The sequence below is a fragment of the Sinocyclocheilus anshuiensis genome, unplaced genomic scaffold, assembly GCF_001515605.1.
Source record: "Sinocyclocheilus anshuiensis isolate Anshui unplaced genomic scaffold, SAMN03320099.WGS_v1.1 scaffold195, whole genome shotgun sequence".
Lineage (NCBI taxonomy): Eukaryota > Metazoa > Chordata > Actinopteri > Cypriniformes > Cyprinidae > Sinocyclocheilus > Sinocyclocheilus anshuiensis.
In genome coordinates, this window is record NW_015548236.1 from 2635542 (window position 1) to 2659814 (window position 24273).

A 24273-nucleotide genomic window follows, 5' to 3' on the forward strand; every position below is an offset into this window, starting at 1 on the left:
AAAAAAACTGAAGTTGAGGTTTGCATGAAGCTGGGTGACAGCATGCCCAGGAGACTACAGGCTGTCATTAAGGCTAAGGGTTGCCCGACTAAGTATTTATAGTTGTGTAAATACTGTCATACTAACAGCTGTCTGAATTATTTTGGTTGATTGTAATCTATTACATACCTTTCTATCAAAATTATCTATATAACTATATAACATTATCAAGATGAATTTGTTCTGACACAGTTTAACTCTGAGTTCTTGTCATATTTTATTACCATTTTCTAAACTATAGCGAATAAACTGTGATAATGTGAGAAATGTTGAAGGTGTCTGAATAAATTTAGGTTTGACTGTATCTATTTGATAAATGAAGTTAACTAACTAACATTATACATACCCTTTTGGTTTCTATACCCAATATTAAAAAAATGTACAAATGCAATAAAAATATCGGTATCGGTACTCTGTATCGGCAAGTACCAAAAATAAAAGTATCGGTATCTAAAGTACTGGAAAAAGTGGTATCGGTGCATCCCTAATTTATATATTTACATTTGAATTAATAAATTGATAGTCACTTCGAATGTGTTATATACACATAATATTAATAATAATTTAAGAACAATATTGTGATTCTTTAAATGATATTGTCCAGTAGGGTATGTTTATCGTGTTGTGACAACTCTACATCTCACCGTAGTCTCCAAATTCTACTGAATTGATGCATTGGTGATAAATACGTTTAATCTGGTCTGTTATATTGTGCTGCTGAGGTATGGAAACATGGTTAAACATAGTTAAAGATGTGCAAAAACACCAGAATCAGCCTCCATTGAGTTGGTGTCCCTGAGCATGGTACTTTTTCCAAGCTTGTTCAAGGAAGCTGGACTTCCCATGGCATCTCAATCAAATATGACATTAACACATCCAAATCTCTCTCTCAGGTGCAGGACTGTCATGTCGTGAAACATCTCTCCAAGGAAGAGTATGAGGGGCACACAGCGGCTCTGATTGTGGGTGGAAAAAACGTCTCTCCGTTTCATGTGAGAAAGAAAAGTCTTTAACATTTTTCAAATTAAGACTGTTCTTGTCCACGCACGTTTTCCTCCTCATAACGAACCCTTGTCTCTTCACCTTTCTGGCGGTCCTTGACCTCTCTGAGGTGGAACAGGATAATAGACTAGAGCTTTTCTGCTTCTTTGGAGAGGGAGTATAATAAGACCTGAAGAGCTCCTGGAGAGACCTTTGTGTATGTGCGTGTGTATGTGCACATGTTAAGGGAAATCAAATCGGAAAACCAGGACTTCTTGTCTTTTGTACAACTTTTCTCATTGTATTCTTCTCTCGCTCCTCTCTCTCTCACTTGTCTTTCTCTATATGTGCTAGGAAAAAAAAGACTAACAGTTATAGATGGGAGGATTTTTTTTAAAACAGCTGAACTAAACTGTTCTGTGGAGTTTGTAGTGAAAAAAAACTGGTCAGTGTCCCTTTTTTTCCTTTTTGGCAGTAAGCTGGTGTGTATATTTGTGTGTTATCTGTCTATATTTGACAGCTGCCACAAAGTGCTGCTTGAAGTATAATTGTCAATTGTCCTGACCTTCAGTCTGAGCCTTCAGTCTCTCCAGAGCCAGTCAGTCAATTCCCAAAACACAGCAGAGCAGTTTGGCTTTAATGTATTCTCTTTTTCATTCTCCCTTTCTCCTTTTGTAGGATTATATAAGTTAGTAAATCACTTGAAGTAATTGAAAGTCAATCTGTCTTTCTCACAGAGGCCAGAAGGATATTTAGAGGTTTTCCGGAATGCAGGAGTTCCTCCCAAACAGAAACTCACCACGTTTTGTGTGTCAGACAACGCTATCATCAAACCAGGTTACTTCACATGTCAGAACTCTTTGCTTATCGCCAGATAAAGAATTAAGTCATTTCAGCTGTATCCCTTAAATTACATGTTTGAGTAAATAAAACCTTGATGTTTGTTTGTTTTTGTTTTCTTGTTTTCTTGTAATGTATTGTTTTTTCTGTTTTTCTTGTTGTTGTTGTTGTTGTTGTTGTTGTTGTTGTTGTTGTTGTGTTGTTTTCTTGTAATGTATTGTTTTTTCTGTTTTTCTTGTTGTTGTTGTTGTTGTTGTTGTTGTTGTTGTTGTTGTTTTATTTCTATTTTGTTTTTGTTGTTTTTTTCATGTGTTTTCTTTCTGTGTTCTGTATTATTATTATTATTATTATTTTATTTATAATTTTTTTTTGTCTAGGCACTCCTCTCTATGCAGCTCACTTCCGTCCAGGACAATATGTGGATGTCACAGCAAAAACGTGAGTCAAGTACATGTTTTAAAGTGGAAAATACTAAAAATGATTTTAAATTAATAAAATCAATATTTAAAAAAATGATTACTGTACTTTTCTCCATGTTAAATTCTTATATTCCAGCTTAATATGCAAAGACTACTAAAAAATTAATAACCCATTTGTAGATTCATTCCCATTTTAAACACAGTGTTTCAAAATAGTGCTTATTGTTTACCCAGCCTGACATAGCAACATTGGCTCAAACAATGGGTCTGGATCCTCTGTCTGTTTGACCAGTGGAAGACATGGAATATATGAATCTATCCGTATTTTTTGAATTTCCATTTAGTAATACTGACAGTGCATGAAGTTTCATGATCATGAGCTGATGATTTAATCAACACTAGATATTATTCTTTCCTCTCATTCTTAGATTAATTTAAGATTTTCTGCAAAACTCTTTTTACTTTCTGACATAAATGGGATGAAGGGAGATGCGTATTTCTTATGCTGACAAAATGCTTGATTGACTGATATTTTGGTCAGCAGAAGGCATGCATCCTACTGTCCCAAACGGGAGTGCCTGATTTCACTCTTTCCCTTGTACCTTTATTGAAGGGCCTCATCTATTCATCAAATAATGAAATAATGAACGTGTGAATCTAAGGGAGTGAGTCCTTGGAATTTTTCTATTAGAATAATAGAAAAGGAATCATATTCTAAAATACTTTAAAGTGTGTGAAATTGTGCATTTTCAATAAATGTGCCACTAGTGTCACCAAATGAAATTGCAAAAATAATGATTTTTTTCAAACAGGTTCCTGAATGTTTACAATTGGTCAGAAAAATGGATAGTCCCACCTCAAACTCAAACCATTGGTTGATCCAGTGTCAAACTGAGCAATGATTTGATGGCAACACAGTACACATTGAAAGAAATGCGACCCATCACCTTTAATGAAAAGAGCCTTGCTTCATAGAACTCTTGATTAATCATAGCATCTGAGTCGTGTCAGCCCTATTTCACGGCTGAGATCCTGCCTGTCTGCAGCTTCATCCAACTCTTATGTTGTTACACAGTGTATGATTACTAAATATTCTGTTTACATCTTTACTGTATTAAAACTGTTGATCTTTTTATTGTAGAATTGGCAAAGGTTTTCAGGGAGTGATGAAGCGCTGGGGGTTCAAAGGTCAGCCAGCTTCCCATGGACAAACTAAAACACACAGGAGGCCAGGCTCTCTGGGGCCCGGAGGGGTGAGTGTTGTCATTTCTATACTTCTAGAGTATCACTTCATGCTAGTGGGCTTTGCAGTGTGATTGCTGTGTGTTTTTTCTAGGGATGCATGATACATGGGCAGTGTATTTCATTTTTTTGTTTATTCATATATAAACTACTGTTCAAAAGTTGTGGTCAGTTCAGTAAGAATTTTTTTTAGAGAAAGCTAAAAAAGTATTTTTCTATTTTATAAATTATTTTATAAACTTTGTTAATCATATAATCCTAAAAAAGGTATCACTATTTCCACTAAAATATTATGCAACACAGCTGTTTTTAACATGGATAACAATAAGAAATGTTTCTTGAGCACCAAATCAGAATATTAGAGTGATTTCTGATGGATCATGTGACGCTTAAGACCATCCATATTTGAAATTGTAATAATATTTCACACTTTTTGTAATATTACTGTTTTTGTTTTGATTTAAACATTAAGTTCTTAAAAACAAAAAAAACGACTGTAAACTTTTGAATAGTAGTGTAGTCATTTCCTGTTCGATCCAGATTTAAAGGTCACATATTGTACACCTTTCTGGAGTTTTATTTTAGGTTTTGATGTCCTTAAGAATATATTTTTGCGGTATAAGTACCAAAAACCATCTCAATATATTTTTACAGCTCCTCTCTCAGGAGCTCTGCTAATAACAGGTCGATTTTGGCCTGTCTAATTAATATTCATGAGCCTCTCTTCTGATTGGTCTGTTGTAGTGCTGGGCGGTATACCGGTTCATACCGAATACCGGTGTTTATTTTTCTTATGATATGAATTTTTAAAATACCGCAATACCGGTGTCGTTTAAATAATGTTCTGAACGCGTTTGAGAGGGGTCTCTTTTCACTGTTGCACTGTGGCGAGGACACAGTTGTATTTGTTACTAAGCGCGAAAGTTCCGAAACTGAAGCTGTAGAACTAGTAGAACGTGATGACACAGAAGAACTCGTCCACAATATCCACTGACATAGCCATCAGCTCCCGCATCTCACACACATGAGCGCGACTTCAGCGCTAGATTTAGCAACTTTCAGACGCTTTTAGCGGCTTTTTTCCATAGAATATATATACTGACAAACCTAGCGACTTTTTTTGGATAAACCCAAAATCAGTTGGAAGATGTCGCCAGTGCTGCCCCGCGAGCATGAGGTCTGACTCTCCCGGTGCAGTGTCGTCTCTCTCAGTGTCTGTTCTGTGCAGTGAGCGGCAGAGAAGCATCGCTTTCAGCTGGCCGTACCGCAGCCGACTCGTCAATAAATGAGTACAAAACAGCGTTTCCAAGCACCTGTTTAATTTTTGGTCATACCGCCCACCACTAGTCTGTTGTTTTCTGAGTGACGCACGGCCAGGCCAACAGGTGACTAGGGTCAGCCGACGTCACCGCACTAGCTGGAGGCAGGAAAACACTAACTTGTGCATTTTTCAGGATTCCTCTGTAATATGTTATGTTTTATTATTATTTAATTTTATTTTATTTTTTGTATTACTTTTACATTATAATTGTTTTTGTTTTTTTCCCCCTGGCTGTTATATATGTTTCTTGTTATATTTCCTGATTTTATGCTGCATTGTATTTACATTTGATATATCATGGGTTAATAATAATAATAAAAAAACAAAAAAACAAACAAAGGGGAAACTGGAGGCGGCCAATTCAAACCAGCGCAGATTCGGCTACATAAGGAGCTTAAAATATCATCCTGTTGTGATGTTGGGTGCCACAATCGGCATAATACAGCCTCAAATTAGAAATTTGATCGCATATCTGCTGCCACTACCAGACAAAAACCGACGACAGCTGTGGTTAAATGCTATAAAACGAGCGGACTGGACTGAAACGATCGTCAAAAATGCTCGCGTTTGCAGCGCACACTTCTTATCAGAAAAGGTTCAATAAAGTATTTGTCACAGAGATGCTAGGAACTGATTGAATTTCTTCTCAGGAGCACAAGATTTTCCCCACACTGTATATTTTCAGATATCGAAGCACTTTCCTCTCTGAGAGGTTTCACGTCAGTCATTCGGGGTAGCTGTGACTGTCAGGAGAGTTTAGCGTGACCTCAGCATGCCCTTTGAATGGTTAATGGATGAGTAAAATAACTTGTCTCCTTGCTCTCAGGACCCAGCAAAAGTTTTTAAAGGAAAAAAGATGCCAGGCAGGATGGGAAACATTTACGACACCACTCATGGCTTGAAGGTACACCTACCAAAATGCACAAATGTACTTTTAAATCATTATGAAACTTGTATATAAATTAATATTGTATATACATATGTTTATTATACATTTGTACTTCTCATTTGTCCATCAAGCCAAAGGCATGTTCTGCTGATACTTCTGCTCTGCATTGCACTGTGCAGTTTACATGATGCTGCATTGCAGATATTGGGTGGCATAAACATTTTTTGATGTATATTTTGTGTAGTATGACAAGTAAGCAAACTGAATTCATTTATTATTACACATCAAAATACACAGTAAGCACAATTTCAAAGCTCAGCTCTACCATAATATATCTTGGTCTCAGGAGACACCTACTGTAAAGTCACCCGGTGAGAAAAATCATTTGTGAGTATTTGTAGTTTCACTAAGCTCTTTTCTCTGGCAGGTATGGAGGGTGAACACCAAGTATAACATCCTCTACGTCAACGGTTCTGTCCCGGGTCACCGCAACTGTCTTGTTAAGGTAAAACGCCTCACACATACTCAAACTCTCAAGTGTGCGAAGTCAAATGCACTTGTCCTCAGGTAGAATATCTTTCTGAAGGTGAAGGATCTGCTTTTATCTTTTCTGCATCTGTCTTCACTTTCAGCCGTGTTCAGCTAAAAAAAGAGTTACATACTGTACTGTCCATGCCAGCACAAGCACTGACCTTGGCACGCTAGCGCACACTCGTGCTGACTGATTCATCTATATCAATGCGCAGAGGCGTTTGTGTGTCCAAAGTGCATCAGTGAATCGTTCATATGTGGTCAGCATTTCGTCTCGTAGAGTTTGCTTACATACACACTCAACCGAAAGTTAAACTCTCTCAAAGACTGACTTCATTCAAGAACAGATGACTTTATAATACCTAGTGGAGTGTATTCTTCTCCAGTTGTTTAAATGTAGTGCTTACGTTTGCTCGATCAGGTCAGGGACTCGATTCTGCCCACTCGGTTGGAGAACAACAAGAACCCGCCGTTCCCCACGTTCTTTGCTGATGGAGACGAAGAGATCCCTGAAGACCTCTATGATCAGGACATGTTCCAGTTTGGGGAGCCCATGGCTGAATGAGGTTGTGACCCCACGATTCCTGCTTACGCTGGTAAAAGACATTGGGCATGACGTGACCCTTGATCGGGGTCTTTCATCTAGTGGATTCAGCATTGCTGCGCTGAGATTTGAAGAAGTGTCAAGTAAACACATAAATGCAGGTTCAGGTGGAGTGTAAAGTCATACTTCTGTATTACAACAATCATTTTGAAGTGTCAAAAGCTTGTGTTTTTAAACAATAAAACCTGTTTGGTATCATTTCTGTGTTTATTTTCATATGCTGGAGCGATAAAGCACTGCATGGAAGCATTAGGAGTAATTACTTTATATATAAAATAAATCTATAATTAAGATAAATGTAGAAGTAATGTATATATATTTATTATATCATTTTATGTGTATGTCTAGATATAAAATAACTGAATGAATGAATTTTACAAAATTGTATTTTATAGATACAATTTTATAATTTAATTAAATTACATTTATAAAATAATTTTAACAATTTTATTTCATTGTATATTGTATAAATATTAATTTTAATATGAAATAATAATAATAATTACCTTAAATGTTAATAATAAAATAACACAGAGTTTGGAATTAAAGAAATAGAGGGTATGAATTACTATGAATATTGAATTTGAAACCAGTTTGGCATTCAGTTAACTAAATGATACTCAACATAACTAAATATGCTTACTATTAAACTAAACTAAAACTTCATGCATACTGTATATGTGATCCTGTGCCACAAAACCAGTTATAAGTAGCACAGGTATATTTGTAGCAATAGCAGTAATTGCCAACAATACATTGTATGGGTCAAAATGATGGATTTTTCTTTTATGCCAAAAATCATTAGGATATTAAGTAAAGATCATGTTCCATGAAGATATTTTGTAAATTTTCTACCATAAATGTATCAATTTAATTTTTGATTAGTAATATGCATTGCTAAGAACTTCATTTGGAAAACTTTAAAGGTGAATTTCTCAATATTTTGATTTTTTTTTTTTTTTTGCACCCTCAGATTCTAGATTTTCAAATAGCTGTATCTCAAGCCAAATATTGTCCTATCAAACCATACATCAATGGAAATCTTATTTATTCAGATGATATATAAATCCCAATTTCAAAAAATTGACCCTTGATTTTGTGGTCCAGGGTCACATATGTATCTTGAAAAGACATGACCCCAAAACATAAGAAATGTGAGAAATCCACTCTCATGGTATTATTTTTCTAAAACTCACCTGCTCAACTTATTACTAAACATCATTATTTTAAGTTTTTTTGAATGTTCAAGTGGTGTCAGCATTTCTGAACTTATTTGACAATCTGCTTGATGAATGTAAAGTTGCAAATACATCAAGCTGACAGCAAAACTCTGTAAGGATACCCTGATGGGACACACTGTGCTGACCTCTGTGCATTAGAGAAGAGAGCGGGAGGAGGTGGAGACGGACAGATGAATAGATGCTGACAATGGTTGACATTTCTCCCTCTCTCTCTAAGTGAGGGGAATAAATCAAGGCATTAATGTTGCATGAGTTCAAGCTCACTGACTGATGAAGAAAGTGAGTGTGTGTGTGGATGGAGTGGCTACATTAGAGTCCAAAGCCCTCAAACCCTGTTTTCTACACACAGCCTTACTACACTGAAGAAAGGTCACATAAACACTTTGTATGTACGTCATCTTCTCTCCATCATATTTGTCTTTTTCTTAAGAAACACCAGCATAGTAATGGATACAGCCAGTGGGCATTTTATGGAAGCACAACAACAAAACAAAATTACTCAAACTAACAAACATGTAAACAGTTTTATTTAATGGAAAAGGTACAAATGCAACAGTATAAGCCTTTTAACTGGTTAAGTTACCATGTTTTTTTTTTATAATTAAATACTTTTATGCAGAAAGTGTGCATTAAATTGATCAAATATGACAGTAAAGACATAAGAAAAAAGAATGTTCTAAGAATGAATTCTTTTGAACTTTCTATTCATCAAGGAAACCTTGAAAAACTTGAGCAGCACAACTCTTTTCAACATTGATAAAAATAAGAAACTTTTACTGAGCACCAATTGAGGTGAATTATAACAGTGTTTTCCATTAAATTACATGTATCGCTTAAATGCAGGGTCATTTTAGGTAAATTGGGCCACATCTCATGACGGGCCCTAGTTTACCTGAAACTATATGTAGAATGGTAAATTATTATTATCCTTAAGCAATATAGGCCTAAGTAGACCATAAAAGTTTTTTTTTTTTATTTATAAAATATTAAATATACGATCACCAAAATGACCGTAATGCGTGAAACACAGCCACTGCATTTCACGTGGTAAATAAAAAATAGTGGAAACCTCAGCTGCCAGTTTACTGTAATTTCAACAACATTTCAACCATTTCAAAGTCATTAGCCCTGGAATGTCTGAGGGCAACAGTTGTGCTTTTTAAAGTTAACAAGCTATGCGAGTCTCATGGATAATAACGGAGCTGTCACATATTGTGTTCATGTATTATTCAGTCAGAAAACCTTCCTCTGCCGCCAGTTTGCACTACAGCTTGCAGACACCATCATTACCGTGCGCACTGTGCATTAGCCTACATTTTAGTCCTAATTTCTTCCCTTTTGCTCTGTTGTTAATTTTCCCCATCAAAATTCACAACTGTCAGCGTGGATTTTTTTAGACAACTAAATGGCCAACATGCACATCTTATCTATTTATAACATTTTATGTTTTATGAAATGTGACACATGATAACGCTGGTTTGTTCAACCAGTCAGAAAGACTATATGTGGGCTTTAGCATATCGAGGGTCTTGATGCCAAACTGCTCTTGCAATGCGGTCGATCAAGATTCAACCCATATAAATCCTCATAAACCCACATAAACACGTGTCAGATGCCTGCCCTGACCTAGTAATGTTTTGGGCTGTCTGCACACATACATAATGCAAAGAGTTTTTTAATCTCAGTAGGCTAGCATCGTCGCATGAGTGAACTCCCTGATGTTAGCACTGCACTAAAAACTGTCTTATCAAGCTTAGGAGACACTCGCTTGTACTCACACACACATACACACACACACACACATGCGTGCAACCAAAAACATTGTTTAACCCGTCGCCCGTACCGTGGGGTCTTGATTTTCTGGCTCTGCCCCCCAACCATGGCACATCTGCGGCCTCGCAGAGTGTGTAGTGACGTGTGTGTGTGTGTGTGTGGACCCCAGTGAGAGCGTAATGCCAAACGCCTTGCCAATCTCCCAATCTAATCCTCTGAACACACACACATCCTGTCCCTCCAGATTTCCGCCCCCAAATCGCTCTTGATCACTCCACCGAACCTCACAGCAGTCACACCCCCTCCTGTAACCACACCTGCTCAGCACAGCACCCCTCCTCTACAAACACACACACACACACACACACCTCTGCCAGATGTGGATGGAGAGACATACAAGCCAAGGAGGCACACTTGTGTCCATGTGTGTCAGTAAAACTGCTGTGGAGGTCATCATTGGCACATGATAGCACATTAAAAAGGGATAGTTCACCCAAAATGAAAATCCTGTCATCATTTACTGACCCTTCTTCCAAACCTGTATGAGTGTCTTTCTTCTCTGGAAGAAATTTTTAATTTTGAAGCCATTTTCAACTGTTTTTTTGTCCATATATATAAAAAGTCAGTGGGTCCTAAACAACATCAGATCCCATTTACTTTCATAATATGAAACAGCAATAAACAGTTTATTATTTGATAAAGAAAGTCATTCATTTTTGGAATGACATGAGGGTGGGTAAATCATGAGAATATTCCGTTTTGAGTGAATTAAAAAACCATATATCTCACTGTTACACTACCTTACAAGTGTTTGGAGGTAAAAAATTAATAATTTTCTTCATCTCGGAAGCGTTTAATTGATCAAAAGAGACAGTAAAGACATTCATCTAGCAAAAGATTTCTATTTCAAACAAATGTTGTTCTTTTCATATTTCTATTCATCAAATAATTCTGAACTGTTTTCCACAATGATAATAATAAGAAATGTTTATTGAGCACCAAATCCTCCAGACTTATTTCTGAAGGATCATGTGACACTGAAGACTGGAGTAATGGATTCTGAAAATTCAAGATTTGTAATCACAGAAATAATTTTAACTTTAAATTATATTGAAATAGAAAACAGATATTTTAAATTGTAAAAGATAAGAGACTTCTTTCAAAAACATCAAAATTGTACTGATCCCAAACAATTGTCTTAATTTACACTCTACTTACTAATTCTACTTCTCTTGTACTAATTTACAGTCTACTCAGCAACACTTAAGTGAATGTATATTCTCATGAACTTGATCAGAAGAAAATTCTTGAAATTATTTTATAATGGATGGGTTGGAGTAGACGATGAAATAAAAGCAGCCAGCAAGTGTCCTTTTGAGTTGTATTTCTTACTAATACAATACATTTTCTGTTGTTTTCCTCTTGAATGTTTCTTGTGACATCCTAGGGATCCCTGGATCTAACTGACTAAAGTTAATTCATTCATATTAAATTATATATTTTAATAAAATCCAGTAAATTTATGTGTTACCTAATGAAGAACATTTTAAGTTACCTGGCAATCTTTTGTCTGAAATCCTTTTTCATCTCATCTGATGTATGTTCATTGTGTGAAGAAGGTGACCTTTGAAAGCAGCTTCTCTCGAGCTGACCTTGTCGTGGGTTAGTGTGAGTGCTTCCTCAGAAGTGTCCTGGCACCATGCTGTCACACACACACACACACACACACACACATTCAGGTCATTACTCCCATATAGCTCAGTACCCCATCATTCTACTATTCCATCCAAAAAACACATGAGATTATAAATTCCAGTTTTACAGTGGCCCAGTAGTGCACAACACAACGCATAGGAATAATTTCATTGTGTTGTGACTTGTTTCCGTTGTGTTGTGCTAATTTCGTTGTGTTGTGGTTTATTTCCGTTGTGTTGTGCTAATTTTGTTGTGTTGTGGCATGTTTCCATTGTTATGTGCTAATTTCGTTCTGTAGCAGCTTGTTTCCGTTGTGTTGTGCTAATTTCGTTGTGTTGTGGCTTGTTTCCATTGTGTTGTGCTAATTTCGTTGTGTTGTGACTTGTTTCCGTTGTGTTGTGGAGATTTCATTGTATTGTGCACTACTGGACCACCGTACAATTTGCATAGCAAACCAAAATCCACATGTAACTAAACAACAGTTTACAGAGGGAAAGAAAGGTCTGGAAGGAAGGGTGGGGGTTTAATCCAGCGCTGCCTGCCATCTCAAACCAGGAGAAGCCCTGTGGCCTACGCTCTCTGTGTTACCCAGCATGCACTGCTCGCTGCTTGGGCACATTATCATCTATTAATATTAAAGAATGTGTTTGCCTTGACAAACCAGCAGACATTACAATGCACAATCATCCAATCATCATGAGTGCAGAATGCCACACCACCATTCCAGAGATCTTTTGATCTTTTCCCTCCATCGTTATCGCCATGACAACACTCATGGCATCAGGTTTTCCATTATCCTCTTCTGCGGCCGTCAAACACACAATCAAACTTTCTTGCCTTGTTAACCCATTCAGATCTCCCCCCGATTCAGTTCAGTGAACTCCAATTAAAGTCTCCAAGTCTTGAGTTCATGAGAGACCAGGTGTCACCATGGTTACGTAAGAGAGACTGCTGACTGTCAGTCACTGGTTAGTCAGAGGCAGGACCCAGCTGGGCTTATGAGTGATGAGATATAAAATATTAACATTTTATTAATTATTGGAAAATGATTTCAACTCATTAAAATAGATACACTTTTTTGGACTGTCACTGCAGAGAATCCACTAAGCATCTGAATATTTTACATTAAATATCCCTTGATATTTCTATTCGTGAAGTGATCTTTTCGCTTATGTCATTTGTATTAAAGGTCTGATTTCAAGAAGCTTGCATAATTTAAACTGTCATTATATTTGTTTTGCTTTACAAATGGATGTCATTCTTTCCTTTACAAAAACTACAAATACAACCCAAAGTAGACAAGAAACAAGATATTATATTAGTATTATGTTATCGTTTTTATGAATATTTTGAACTATTTTTTTTTTGTTTTAGTTTAGTTTTTTTAGTTAGTTTTACTTTCAGTTTTAATTTTAGTAAGATTTTAGTAATGTTGTCATGTACTTTTGTCATTTTTATTAGATCTTGTTTATTTTAAATATTACTATTTAGTTTTTTTTATTTTTCTTTTTTTTTTTAAATTTTATTTCCAGTTATTAATTTTAGAAATGTTAACTAACTGAAATAAGTTTTTCATCTTATATTTAGATGTTATTTAAGCTTTCTATTTTAATAAATATGTAAAAAATATATATAATAATAATAATAAATAAATAAATAGTTTTACTTAATGATAATAATGCTGGAACAAGAAAGTCTTAGCAATCAAAATAAAATAACTTTGTCATAAATGTAGAACACAAAGGAGTGCTGATGGACTAGTCATGTCTCATAGACAGGAGATGTAAATTAGTTATGAATATTTCACGAATAGTTACACTCTAAAGTGAAAGCATCTTTGTCTACCTTTGAGTTGTTATATATCTCTCTTTCCTTTTACTCACACTCAGATGCATCCCTCTCCGCTCTGTGCAGAAGTCATTGCCTCTTTGATTAAGAGTTTATTATGTTCCCATAATTCCTGGGTAAATGTCATGGCCGCCCCATGCAGGCAGATTAGCACCCCACCCCGCAGAAGAGGGAGGAAAGGAGGCCTTGCACTCAGGAAAGACTGGGATGTTAAACAACCAATACAGAGTGCCAGTGCTCTAGACACCTCTGGAGAAACAAGGACTTGAAGAGTGAGACATGTTGTTCTCCAAACAGATCTTCCAGATGCATCATGTGTGACCTTGCTACACGATTAATTTTCAGGTCCAAGCATCAATAAACTTAAAAGAAAATCAATTCTTTAACATGTCAACAATTACTGCAAGCTCCAAATTGTCCAGTAGCAAATAAATAAATAAATAAAACAATGCAGTAAATGTACAAAATGAAATACAAATGAAATGAAAGATATTTTATAAAAATTAAAAAGTATATTTAAAAAATAAATAATAAGTATGTGCAACTTACCTTAAGGTTATAGCTCTTCTTCTTTTATAGCCTAACCATTGACATCCACAATAAATGGTTAAGTATATCTGCTATATAAACCATCTGTCACACAAGCTTAAATATAAGGTACACTCACACATGTACCCACAGGTGACATTTCTCTGCTCTGAAAATAAGTCTTTTAGCAGCTGGAAGGGGAAAGACTCCGGACAAAAGATCCGAGCAACAAAGGCCCGTGTCCAGCCATGTGTAAGGAAGCTATTAAAAGTATGTGTGATAGAGAGAGTCACGATTCCCTATGGCCTTTCGCTGTGTACTGCTGCCATATGTGTGTATCTGAGCTATGGAGCTCTGATCACAACGTGTTTATCTACAGGAGAGATAAACATAATGCTTATGAGAACCCATTTTAGATATCTATAGAGGAAAGGAAGGGAACATTTCCTACGGTCTACCTTTTAAATTTGACACTTTAAGCATTTTTATGCTAACATTTTTAAATATATTTTTACCAGCTTTTATCAAAAGATCAGTATTTGGGAGAGTACAGTTTATCGACAGCACACAGCTTATATTACACACAGACATTCTAAATGTTGTAGGCTATTTGTCTTTTTGTTTTCATTGTGAGGGTTTTCTTAACTTCATAAAGCGCTGTTATGGTTGATAATAATTCAGCTTAATCAAAAAAACTGACGAAAACTGATGCACTGCTGCCTCCAAGTGGATACAAATCACAACACGTGAATGGGTAAACACGTACGAGGGAAAACCAATAATAAACGTTAATAAAGTTATGAAGCATTTCTGTAAAATACAGCATTTAACAATAGTTAAAGTGTACAAGAATTGCATGACAAATCAAAATTCAATCAATACGAGCATTAAAATAACATTTCCCACAATACTCGTTTTTCACAATACATTATATTTGGATAACGTCGCCTGTTCTATTTAGTTTAATAAATATTAAATAATTTTAATTGAAATGAGGTAAAAAAAAAAAAAGTACGTTTGTTTGTGTATAAACAGTTGCCAGATATAAAGTTACGCAACTGACAACATACAATTATGCATATGAAATGTAGTACTATAATAAATAATTTCTTTGAGACCCAAAGACTGGGCTATTTCAGAAGATTACAAATCAAACTCTTATTTTGTTTATTTATTTATTTACGTACTTATTTGAACGGTTTGAGTACAGATAGATTCATCTTCCACAAAATGAGCAAGTGTTATCAACATATTTGGAATCAAACAAAGTAATAAAGCTAATCTAAATCGCTTACGTATGGTGACGTACTTCCGGTGACGTATTTGTTGTGAAGAAGAGTCAAAGGTGGGAGCGTCAGGCGGATCGGCCGGGACGTCAAGTTTTCTGAGCAAATCGAGACATAATTAGCTTCGTCTTTTTAGAGAATTAAAAACAAATTGTATGAAACCGCCGAAAACTTGTGTTAAGTTGAACTAGTACTTCGTGGTGGCAAAATGGAGGCCGTTCCCAAGATGCCGATGATTTGGCTGGAGCTCAAGGAAGCGGGAGAGTTTCAGTTCAGTCCCACCGTCAGACAGGTGAGATTCAGCCCGTTACACAACACTGATCAGCGCCAGAAAGGACAAGTCCTGTTATGTACTACACTTTGAGTTCTGAAACTTTTAAAATTGGTAGAATGTCTGTTGTGTTTCTGTAACTTACAAGTTTACAAAAGGTTAACAGGGTGGAAAGAGATTTTTTTTTAAATCCTCTTAAATGATTACCAGATAAGATAGTATTCTCAAGAAAACATGTTTGGTTTTAAGTATTTTGATTAAAGTAAAACATAAGGAAACGTCTGGAATATTGCGCAATAACTCCGCGTTTTGATCTGTCTTGACGTCTTTTGCAATTAGCTGACATTTTTAACAAATGCTTTCAGTGGCTATATTTCTTAGAGGTCCTTTCAATAACAGTTAAGTTATTCTAAAATGGATATTTTCTGATGGTCTTTCTGCTTGTAAGCATATGTCTTGTGTAACCTGGTCATTTGAAAACCAAATGACCTCCCTCACATTTGCTAGCCTTATTTTTACAAATTTGCATTGAGCCAACAACACTAGGATGTTGTCTGATCGTGATGTTTTATACTGTATATTAAAAGGTGACAGCGTACTTTTCCCTCTCTTTTGTCCCAGTACATTCAAATAAACTATGGTGAGAACCCAGAGAACTACAATGAGGCACTCAAGAGGCTGGAGCAACTTAGGCAGGTCTGTTTGTGGTGTGTTCAGTGGGATTGTGGGAAATGTAGTTGCACACTGTGGCATATCGTTGCAGTTACCAAGCAATTTAAAAAGGTTGCACTGAAAATCTCTCTCATTCTCAGAGTGTGGTAAACATCCCGAGGGATTTTGAGGGTTGCAATACTCTTAGAAAATACTGCGGCCAGCTGCACTTTCTGCAGAGTCGTGTTCCAATGGCAACCGGCCAGGAGGCTGCAGTGCCTGTGACATGGTAAAACATTGCAGTTGGTGCTTGTTTTGATATGAGACCATATGTGCTACTGTCAATATGCAAGATGCCTGGTGGACATGTCATTATAGCTTTCATTCTGCTTGCAGGACTGATGGCTTTTCAGGGAGGAATGTCACACATGAGGATATTAATTATGAACAGGCTTGTGTCCTGTATAACCTGGGTGAGTTCAATGCAACCAGAGCATTAGCACAGATATTCATTACTGTAAAAATGTTTGCGCATTAACTCATCAACAATCCCTCTACTGCATTTTAGGTGCATTGCACTCGCTGCTAGGAACTGTGGATAACCGCCTATCTGAAGAGGTGAACATGCACATTTACACCTCCACATTTGCAATTAGGAAATGAACAGGCAGATATAGCTGCTAAAGCACTTAAGTTGGAAATTACAAAATGTCAAATATCAACATCTAATGTAAAATGGTTAGTTCACCCAAAAATGAAAATTCTGTTATTAAGTACTCACCCTCTTGTTGTTCCAAACCCGTAAGACCTTCGTTCATCTTCGGGAACACAATTTAAGATATTTTTGATGAAATCTGAGAGCTCTCTGACTCTCCCATAGACAGCAAGGTAACTACCATGTTCAAGGTCCAGAAATCGACAAAGTACGACGAAGCTATGAGAATACTTTTTTGCGAAAAGAAAACAAAAAGAACTACTTTATTCCACATTTTCGTCTCTACTGCGTCACTTGTGGACGTATTCTCGTAGCTTCGTAACTTTACAGTTGAACCACTGATGTCACACAGACTTCTTTGTCGATCATTTTGGTACTTTTCTGGACCTTAAACGTGGTAGTTACCTTGCTGTCTATGGGAGGGTCAGAGAGCCCTCATATTTCATCAAAAATATCTTAAATTGTGTTCCGAAGATGAACGAAGGTCTTACGGGTTTGGAACAACACTAGGGTGAGTACTTAATGACAGAATTTAATTTTTGGGTGAACTAACCCTTTAAACCGATACTGACTTATATTTTTGTCAAAAAGTGGCAATTGGAATGGAATAAATACATCCATAACAAATTTATGTGAAGTCAGTCAGTTATAAATGTAAGATCTAGACATTGGTTTGTTATATTTACTGAAAGGAGAAATATTGCCTTTGTGTCTCCCTTGATGGTAAAACAAATATTATTAGAATGTCCTGCTTTAAATTATTCTACAAAATGTTTTTACTTGAATTACATTAATGGCTATTTTTAATAAGTTTCTCGTGGGAAAATATTAGAATTGTTGTCAAATATCAATTGAATGATTGTATATAATTTATACATAGTTATTTTTCTTTATTTACTTTTGTTTCTTTGTAAAAAATTATATTGTTAATTTATTGTATATTATTAATTAAAGTATTTGTAAGAGTTTGGCCATGAATGTAGCCTTTAATGCTGATATGTCATAAAATAATTGACAGATCAATAAATTAACAATTAGGAAACATTAAAAAAATATAAGTAATTGAAATTTCTCAAGCTAACCTTTTGGTCCTTTTTTGTGTTTATATGTTGGTGTGTTAAGGGGATGAAAGTGTCCTGTACGCATTTCCAGTGTTCTGCTGGGGCTTTTGCTCACCTCAGAGACCATTTTAATCACAGCTACAGCTCTGACATGAGCAGCCAGACACTCTCAGTCAACATCAGCCTCATGCTGGTAAACGCAAAGTCTACCACACAAATGCTGTGTTTTAATTTCCAACTTGATTCGGACAACCTCCATAACCTTTATATCTTTCTCTCTGAAGGCACAAGCTCAAGAGTGTCTCCTGGAGAAAACTTTACTAGACAACAGGAAGAGTCATTTAATAGCAAAGATTTGTGCTCAGGTAAGAAGTTCTGTACATATGCTCCCCTGTAAACATAACAGCTTTACAGAGCTCTTGTCACTCACTTGCCACTATCAACATTCAACACTAATGTAATGTCTGATTGCAGGTGTGTGATTATTATAAGGATTGTCTGAGGGTGTTGGATAATTCTGAATGTGTGCCAGGAAGGATTCAGAAAGAGTGGAGAAAGCTCGTCAACATGAAGATCAGCTACTTCAGTGCCATCACACATGTGAGACCTCTGCACTCACCATATGTCAATGCATTTTTATAAACTTGTTGGTTATTTTCATAAACCATCCATCATTTTATTTTCATTAGTTACACATGGGAAAGCAGTCAGAGGAACAGCAGAAATACGGAGAAGCCGTAAGTACATGCTTGTGTGTGTTAACATGTTTTAGTTATACATAGTTTTTGACATAATTGAATGTGCACCAAGTAATAGTTTCACTGGGTGATATACGACTTTATACAAACATTACTTGGTGTACTTTTTAAAAGAGGTCTTCAGCGTCATCTCTGTAGAATATGAGGGTAATATCCTCTGATGACTGTGAGGCCACCTGTTGTTTCTCCACAGGTCGCTTACTTTCAGTCATCACTGGACAAACTTAATGAGGCAATTAAGCAGAGTAAGGTAAAGATTCTCAAACACATGCACACAGATACACACAACCCGTTTGTTTATTAAGCATGTTTACATGTTTATTCATTGACCTTTTCAGGGCCAACCGGAATCTGTACAGGAAGCTTTGAAATTCACAATGGATGTGATTGGTGGAAAGTAAGACTTTGAATGTATTATTATGATTATTATTGTTATGTGTTTTCATTTGGAGATCATTTTCACTGTACTTTATGTCTGTTTCAGATATAACTCAACTAAAAAAGACAATGACTTTATTTACCATGAGTCTGTGCCTGGTCTGGACACATTGGCTGCAGTAAAAGGTATACTAACAGCTCTAATATTTCTTTTAAAATTATAATAAATTATTATTAGGATAAATTATAATAAATTTTAACCATCATTATTTTGTTCATGTTTGCTTCCTTTGGTACTCTTATGACATCTGCCATGCAGGTGCATCGTTGGTGAAACCCCTGCCTATAAACCTAACTGATCAAAGTGTCACTGGTCCTGACCTCTTCTCTAAACTTGTACCCATGGCAACTCATGAGGCCTCATCCCTTTATAGGTCAGCTGGTGCATCAGTAACATGCTTTACTTGTTATTTTAATGTTTAAAATCTATGTGGAAAGTTCATATTTGTAACTGTTATGTCTTTTTCTTCCCTTTTTCTCTCTCTTAGTGAGGAGAAGGCAAAGTTACTTAGGGACACTGTGGCTAAAATAGAGGATAAAAGCCAAATCCTTGAGTAAGTTACTCAAAAACAAATACTGACTAATACAGGATATTCTGTCATCATTTACTCACCCTTAAAAAAAAAAATCTTTCAGGTTTCCAGGAATGATGAGCAAATAATGATAGAATTTCCTATTTTCGGTGAACTAACCCCAAAGCAAATCTGCCCTGTGTATCTATAGGCTTGTACAGTAGCTGAAATGTTTTCCTCTTTTCTCTCGTACTCTGTGTAGGAAATTTATGGAGTCTCTAAGCAGTGACTCTGTGTATAAAATAGACATGTTTAAATCTCTGCCTGACGCTCTGTTGGAAAAATGTGCATTTCTCAGTGTACGACCAGACACTGTCAAGAACCTCATTCGGGCCATGCAAGGTGAGAGTGAACACACACACACACACAAACTTAAAATTAGGACAAAAACATGAATTTTGTAATAATTAAATGTGCATTCTGACATTTTGCAGTATGTTTCTTTTTTTAATCAGACAGTTCAACATTAAAACTAAGAATTCTAATATGTAGTTTGTAAACTTTGATAATTCTGAACAAATACCCAACAAATTCCTATTATCTACTATTGTTGTTTGATTTTTTATTTATTTTTTTGATGGATTTGATGACATCCAATTATGTGTGTGTTGCAGCACTATCTAATGTTTACACCGATGTTGGTTCATCTCTGGATGAGGTCCGTTGTGCCCTTGAGGAAGATGAGGCTGGGGATAAGAGTTTGATGGAGGTAGTGGGGCAGAAGGGATTGCCGACAAGGCCTGCAGTCTTTCAGGATATTCAAAAAGAGTTGAAGAAATATGAAGCTGCTCATCAGGCAGCCAGCAACACTAACACCGAGCTCCACAAAGCCATGAACCAGCACATACCAAACCTTCGTCTGTTACAGGGTTCTATTGAGGAACTCCGAAAGAGCCTGCCCCAGCCAGAACTTAGTCAAGGTAAAAGTGTTTCATGTGCACTTATGCATTTAGAAGAAGGAAAGATAAATAGAAGTGATCTGTTGTGAATTCATTCAAAAGTTGTTGATGATTCTTTACTTTCCTCTAAGATGAAATGTCATCCCTGCAAAAGATGAAGATTATTCTTGGCAAAGTTGATGAAATGCGAAAGCAGAGGATCTCATTGGAGAGCCAGCTCCGTGACCTTATTCATAAAGATGACATCACTGGAGTCCTTGTAACCACAGATCGTGCTGAGATCAAGGTTAATGACCAACTGAAACTGTTCAAAATAGATTGAAAGCAGAGCAGCACAAAGAGATAAATAAAAATAAGTACAAATGACAGGCTACAATTTAAAAGTTTGATGATCTCTTTCCTTCTCTTCTGTTTCAGACATTGTTTGCGGAGCAGTTGAAGAAATATGATCAGCTGAAGGGATATATAGAACAAAACTTGGTTGCCCAGGATAACATCCTGAAAGCCCTAACAGAAGCCAATGTACAGTACGCCCCTGTCCGCAAGACACTCACGCTCACAGAGCAACAGTATGTTTTTGTCTCTGTATTTTCATAGTCAAAAGACTCAGATTTCAAATGTTAGTATCTGTTTCTGTGGCATTGTATTTAATCCTCATTTTGTCCTGAAGATGGAACAGCACTGTGCAGGCCTTGATTGCCTCATTTGAGGCATATGAGGACTTGATGAAGAAGGCTGAGGAGGGAAAAGACTTCTACCAGGATATGGACAAGAAGACCTCCGCCCTGTTGGACAAAACAAAGTCCTATTGCCAAACCAGAGAGGGAGAGCGAGTTGCCTTGCTGGAAAAGTAAGTTGTCTCAGGTGGAAGGATATTATATTTTGAATAAATTTTGTATGTGAATATATGAGTAAATCATCATTGTAGGTAGTCTCTGTTTGTACTGAATCTGTAACCTACTTATCAGCTCAAATCATTAACTAGTAGACTATTACAACTCAATACTCAAGGTATTTCATGTCAGATTCCATCCATTTTTCTCACCACATGCTTGTTTGATGTACTGTCTGCAGGGAGATTGGAAAAGGGCCGCCTCCTAGACCTGCCGCCCAAAAGCCTGTGGTCGGCCAGAAAGTTGTTGGTCGTAGATCTGGCCCTTCCAGTCTTGAGTCTGTAGGTCCTTCTGTTGCTTCTTTTGAAGATCTCCCACAAGAACTACGAAGCCTCCCTCCAAATATGAATTTGCCTCGAGTTCCAGTAGTTTCCAATCCTTTTCATCATGGTGGAACTCCTGTTAGTTGGCCACAAGGGGCAAACCCTTTTCTGCCTACTCAGTATCCTAACCCGCAGTTTCCTACTACAGATCCAAAGTTTAGGCAACAGTTGGCCCACCATCTCCCACAGGTTCCTTATGGCCAGCCCTCTGCACCCCTGCAAATCCCTGGGTCGCCACAGCAGTTCCAGGTAAGACCAGCTGGAGGCATCACACCTGTCCATCCACAGGTTAACCAATCGACCACCCCACAGGTGCCTGCTCATGGGTACAATCCAGCTCTCTGGCAGCAAGGTGGGCCTATTGCTGTTACAGGGGGTTATTCTGTGCCTCCACAAATGGGACAGATTCCCCAAAATTCCATTAGGCCTGGTTTACCAGGACAACAGCAAGTATCCTTCCCAAACTCTCTAGGGCATCAGATGCCGTCTGGCATGCCTCAGTCTTCCTCTTTCCAGCAGATCATACAGGGAGCACCATGCCAAAACTTTACCACCCAGCCTAGACAAAGCATCCCCTCAACCACACCAACAAGTGCATTTCCTGGGCAAATCCTTCCGCCCTTTCCACCTGGGCAAGTCCAGCCTCCAATGCCAGGCCAAGCACAGCAACAGTCTGGCCTTCCCTCAGGTTACCGGCCAGCATTACTTCCACATACCCAACCCCAGCTTGGTCCACCAGGCCAACTGACAGTGTCCCATCCTCATGGAGCCCTCATTCCAGGGCAAGTTCAGCCTCAGTCCACTCTTTCCAATCAGTTCCACCCCGGACAACTTCCACAAAACAGGCCTCAGCCTTATATGGGTTATGCCGCCACATCTTTCCCATCTTCACAACCGCAACAAATTCCTGCACCCCACCAAGTACATCCAGGGTCTCAAGTCTTACCACAGGCACCCTTGAGCCAAAATTCCCAAGTTCCTTTTGTCCCTCGTCCACTCAGTCAACCCCAAATGCAACCAGGAGCTATACCTCCACAAAGTAATGTGTATTCATTTGCACCAACACACGTGGGTCAACAGACCATTCCATCTCAATTCAACACCATGTTTAATAGACCCGGGGGACAACCCATGTACACGCCTGGTCAAAGCCAAATACTTGGCCCTCAAAATGTGGCTCACTCGTCATCAGGACAAGCAGTTGCCCCAGTGATGGACAATCCTGTTCCACCTTCACTTGGCAGCACCCTCATACCAATTCCATCACCTGTTCAGATTTCCACATCAAATACTGCACCACCAAGTTCTGACTCCACTGCAATTCTGGATTCTCTCCAGAACAAGGTGGATAATCTCAGCATTCAGTCCCAAACTAATTCCCATTAAAACAACTGTGCATATGCAGTCAATGGTAGTCAGGATACCATCCAGAGCACAATCAAAAATGACGAGTCGACGGGGTGCCAAAAAAAGATGATCTTGGTGATTTGGATCCTTTATGGTCACAAAACAAAATCTGATGCCTGAACACACACTAATACTTGCCTTTTCTACATGTCCAGTACTAACACAAAATTGTACTGTACTCTCTGTACCTGTAATTACACACTATGACTTAGCAAATGTACTACAAGCAAATAGAAAACTGCTTTAGCACTGCAATTCTATGCAATCCTTTAATATTGTCTAATTTCACTCTGAATTTCTATTCCTAAATAGCACTTTAGTTTGCACTGTAATGAGAATGATGATGACGAGGATGAGGAAGAGTTGACTATGGTTGTTTCTATGTTAGGATGCATTTTCCTCTTTTTCAAAAATATTTTGATACAAAAGCTATTCTAGTTCTTGCATATAATTTTGTGATATAGTACAAACAGCTTTATTTTAGTGCTGTATACACCGTAACACAATTTTAATAATAAAAAAGCTGCTTAAATTTCCAAATTAAACTAGTTGAAAATTCAAAATGTGTTTACATGTCTACCTTTATAAAGAGTCGTGTTATCAGCACTATGCACCTGGATATGCAGTTGTTCACATAAAGCTTGGTCAAACTGTATAGGAAACATCTTAAGTCACATCAGTGTTTTTTTTAAAGTCCCTACTGTGAAAAGTGAATTTTTACTAGTCTGAGACTAAGTGTCCTCTTCAGCAGATTCCCTATGCAAGTTTTGCCCTATGCATTCGTATTAATATAGCATACAAAATATAACCAATATAGCAGATTATAGTGTATCATACAATAAACATGCTGTTGTGTGCTAATGTACCATTGTTAAATGCACCACTGCCCTAATATGGGCATATGATGGCAGTGTCTGGTTGTGTTCTGTTTTAGGATTGTCTAATATGAGTGAGTCCTTCTTTCTGCATGGGTTACTGGAGCTGTCTCGATTAAATCAATATGCTTCATTTGCTTCCGGCACAAAGAACCACAGAATTACTACACGTA

General features: G+C 37.2%; 2 protein-coding genes across 4 annotated transcripts in view; both read left to right on the forward strand.

Annotated features, from left to right (window-relative positions):
• Nucleotides 1-7054, forward strand: part of LOC107654758 (39S ribosomal protein L3, mitochondrial-like) — a 12086-nt gene extending 5032 nt beyond the window's left edge. For 2 of the 3 annotated variants that reach the window (XM_016441998.1, XM_016441999.1), the window contains exons 6-10: nucleotides 2238-2298; nucleotides 3421-3532; nucleotides 5669-5746; nucleotides 6159-6236; nucleotides 6684-7054. In XM_016441998.1, the coding sequence (XP_016297484.1) occupies nucleotides 2238-2298; nucleotides 3421-3532; nucleotides 5669-5746; nucleotides 6159-6236; nucleotides 6684-6827 (473 nt within the window). In that variant the 3' untranslated portion in view covers nucleotides 6828-7054. Of the gene's footprint in view, nucleotides 1-2237; nucleotides 2299-3420; nucleotides 3533-5668; nucleotides 5747-6158; nucleotides 6237-6363; nucleotides 6658-6683 lie in introns of those variants that run through there. The other variant, XM_016442000.1, reaches the window with a different exon arrangement.
• Nucleotides 7055-15261: 8207 nt separating this feature from the next.
• On the forward strand, nucleotides 15262-23771 carry LOC107654759 (tyrosine-protein phosphatase non-receptor type 23-like). The gene is made up of 20 exons (XM_016442002.1): nucleotides 15262-15529; nucleotides 16130-16204; nucleotides 16321-16448; nucleotides 16556-16632; nucleotides 16728-16777; nucleotides 17997-18128; nucleotides 18220-18300; nucleotides 18410-18535; nucleotides 18625-18672; nucleotides 18887-18943; nucleotides 19032-19090; nucleotides 19178-19257; nucleotides 19391-19505; nucleotides 19620-19685; nucleotides 19906-20045; nucleotides 20318-20623; nucleotides 20734-20888; nucleotides 21020-21171; nucleotides 21273-21452; nucleotides 21677-23771. The coding sequence occupies exons 1-20, from the start codon at nucleotides 15446-15448 to the stop codon at nucleotides 23202-23204; spliced, it is 3639 nt and encodes a 1212-aa protein (XP_016297488.1). The 5' UTR covers nucleotides 15262-15445; the 3' UTR covers nucleotides 23205-23771.
• The last annotated feature ends 502 nt before the right edge of the window (nucleotides 23772-24273 follow it).

Excerpts from the sequence above, each read along its gene's own strand:
- LOC107654759 (XM_016442002.1), top strand. The coding sequence starts at position 15,446 with ATGGAGGCCGTTCCCAAGATGCCGATGATTTGGCTGGAGCTCAAGGAA. Across the intron at positions 16,449-16,555 it reads GCTGCAGTGCCTGTGACATG|GACTGATGGCTTTTCAGGGA; the intron begins GTAAAACATTGC and ends TTCTGCTTGCAG. Across the intron at positions 18,129-18,219 it reads TCAACATCAGCCTCATGCTG|GCACAAGCTCAAGAGTGTCT; the intron begins GTAAACGCAAAG and ends TTCTCTCTGAAG.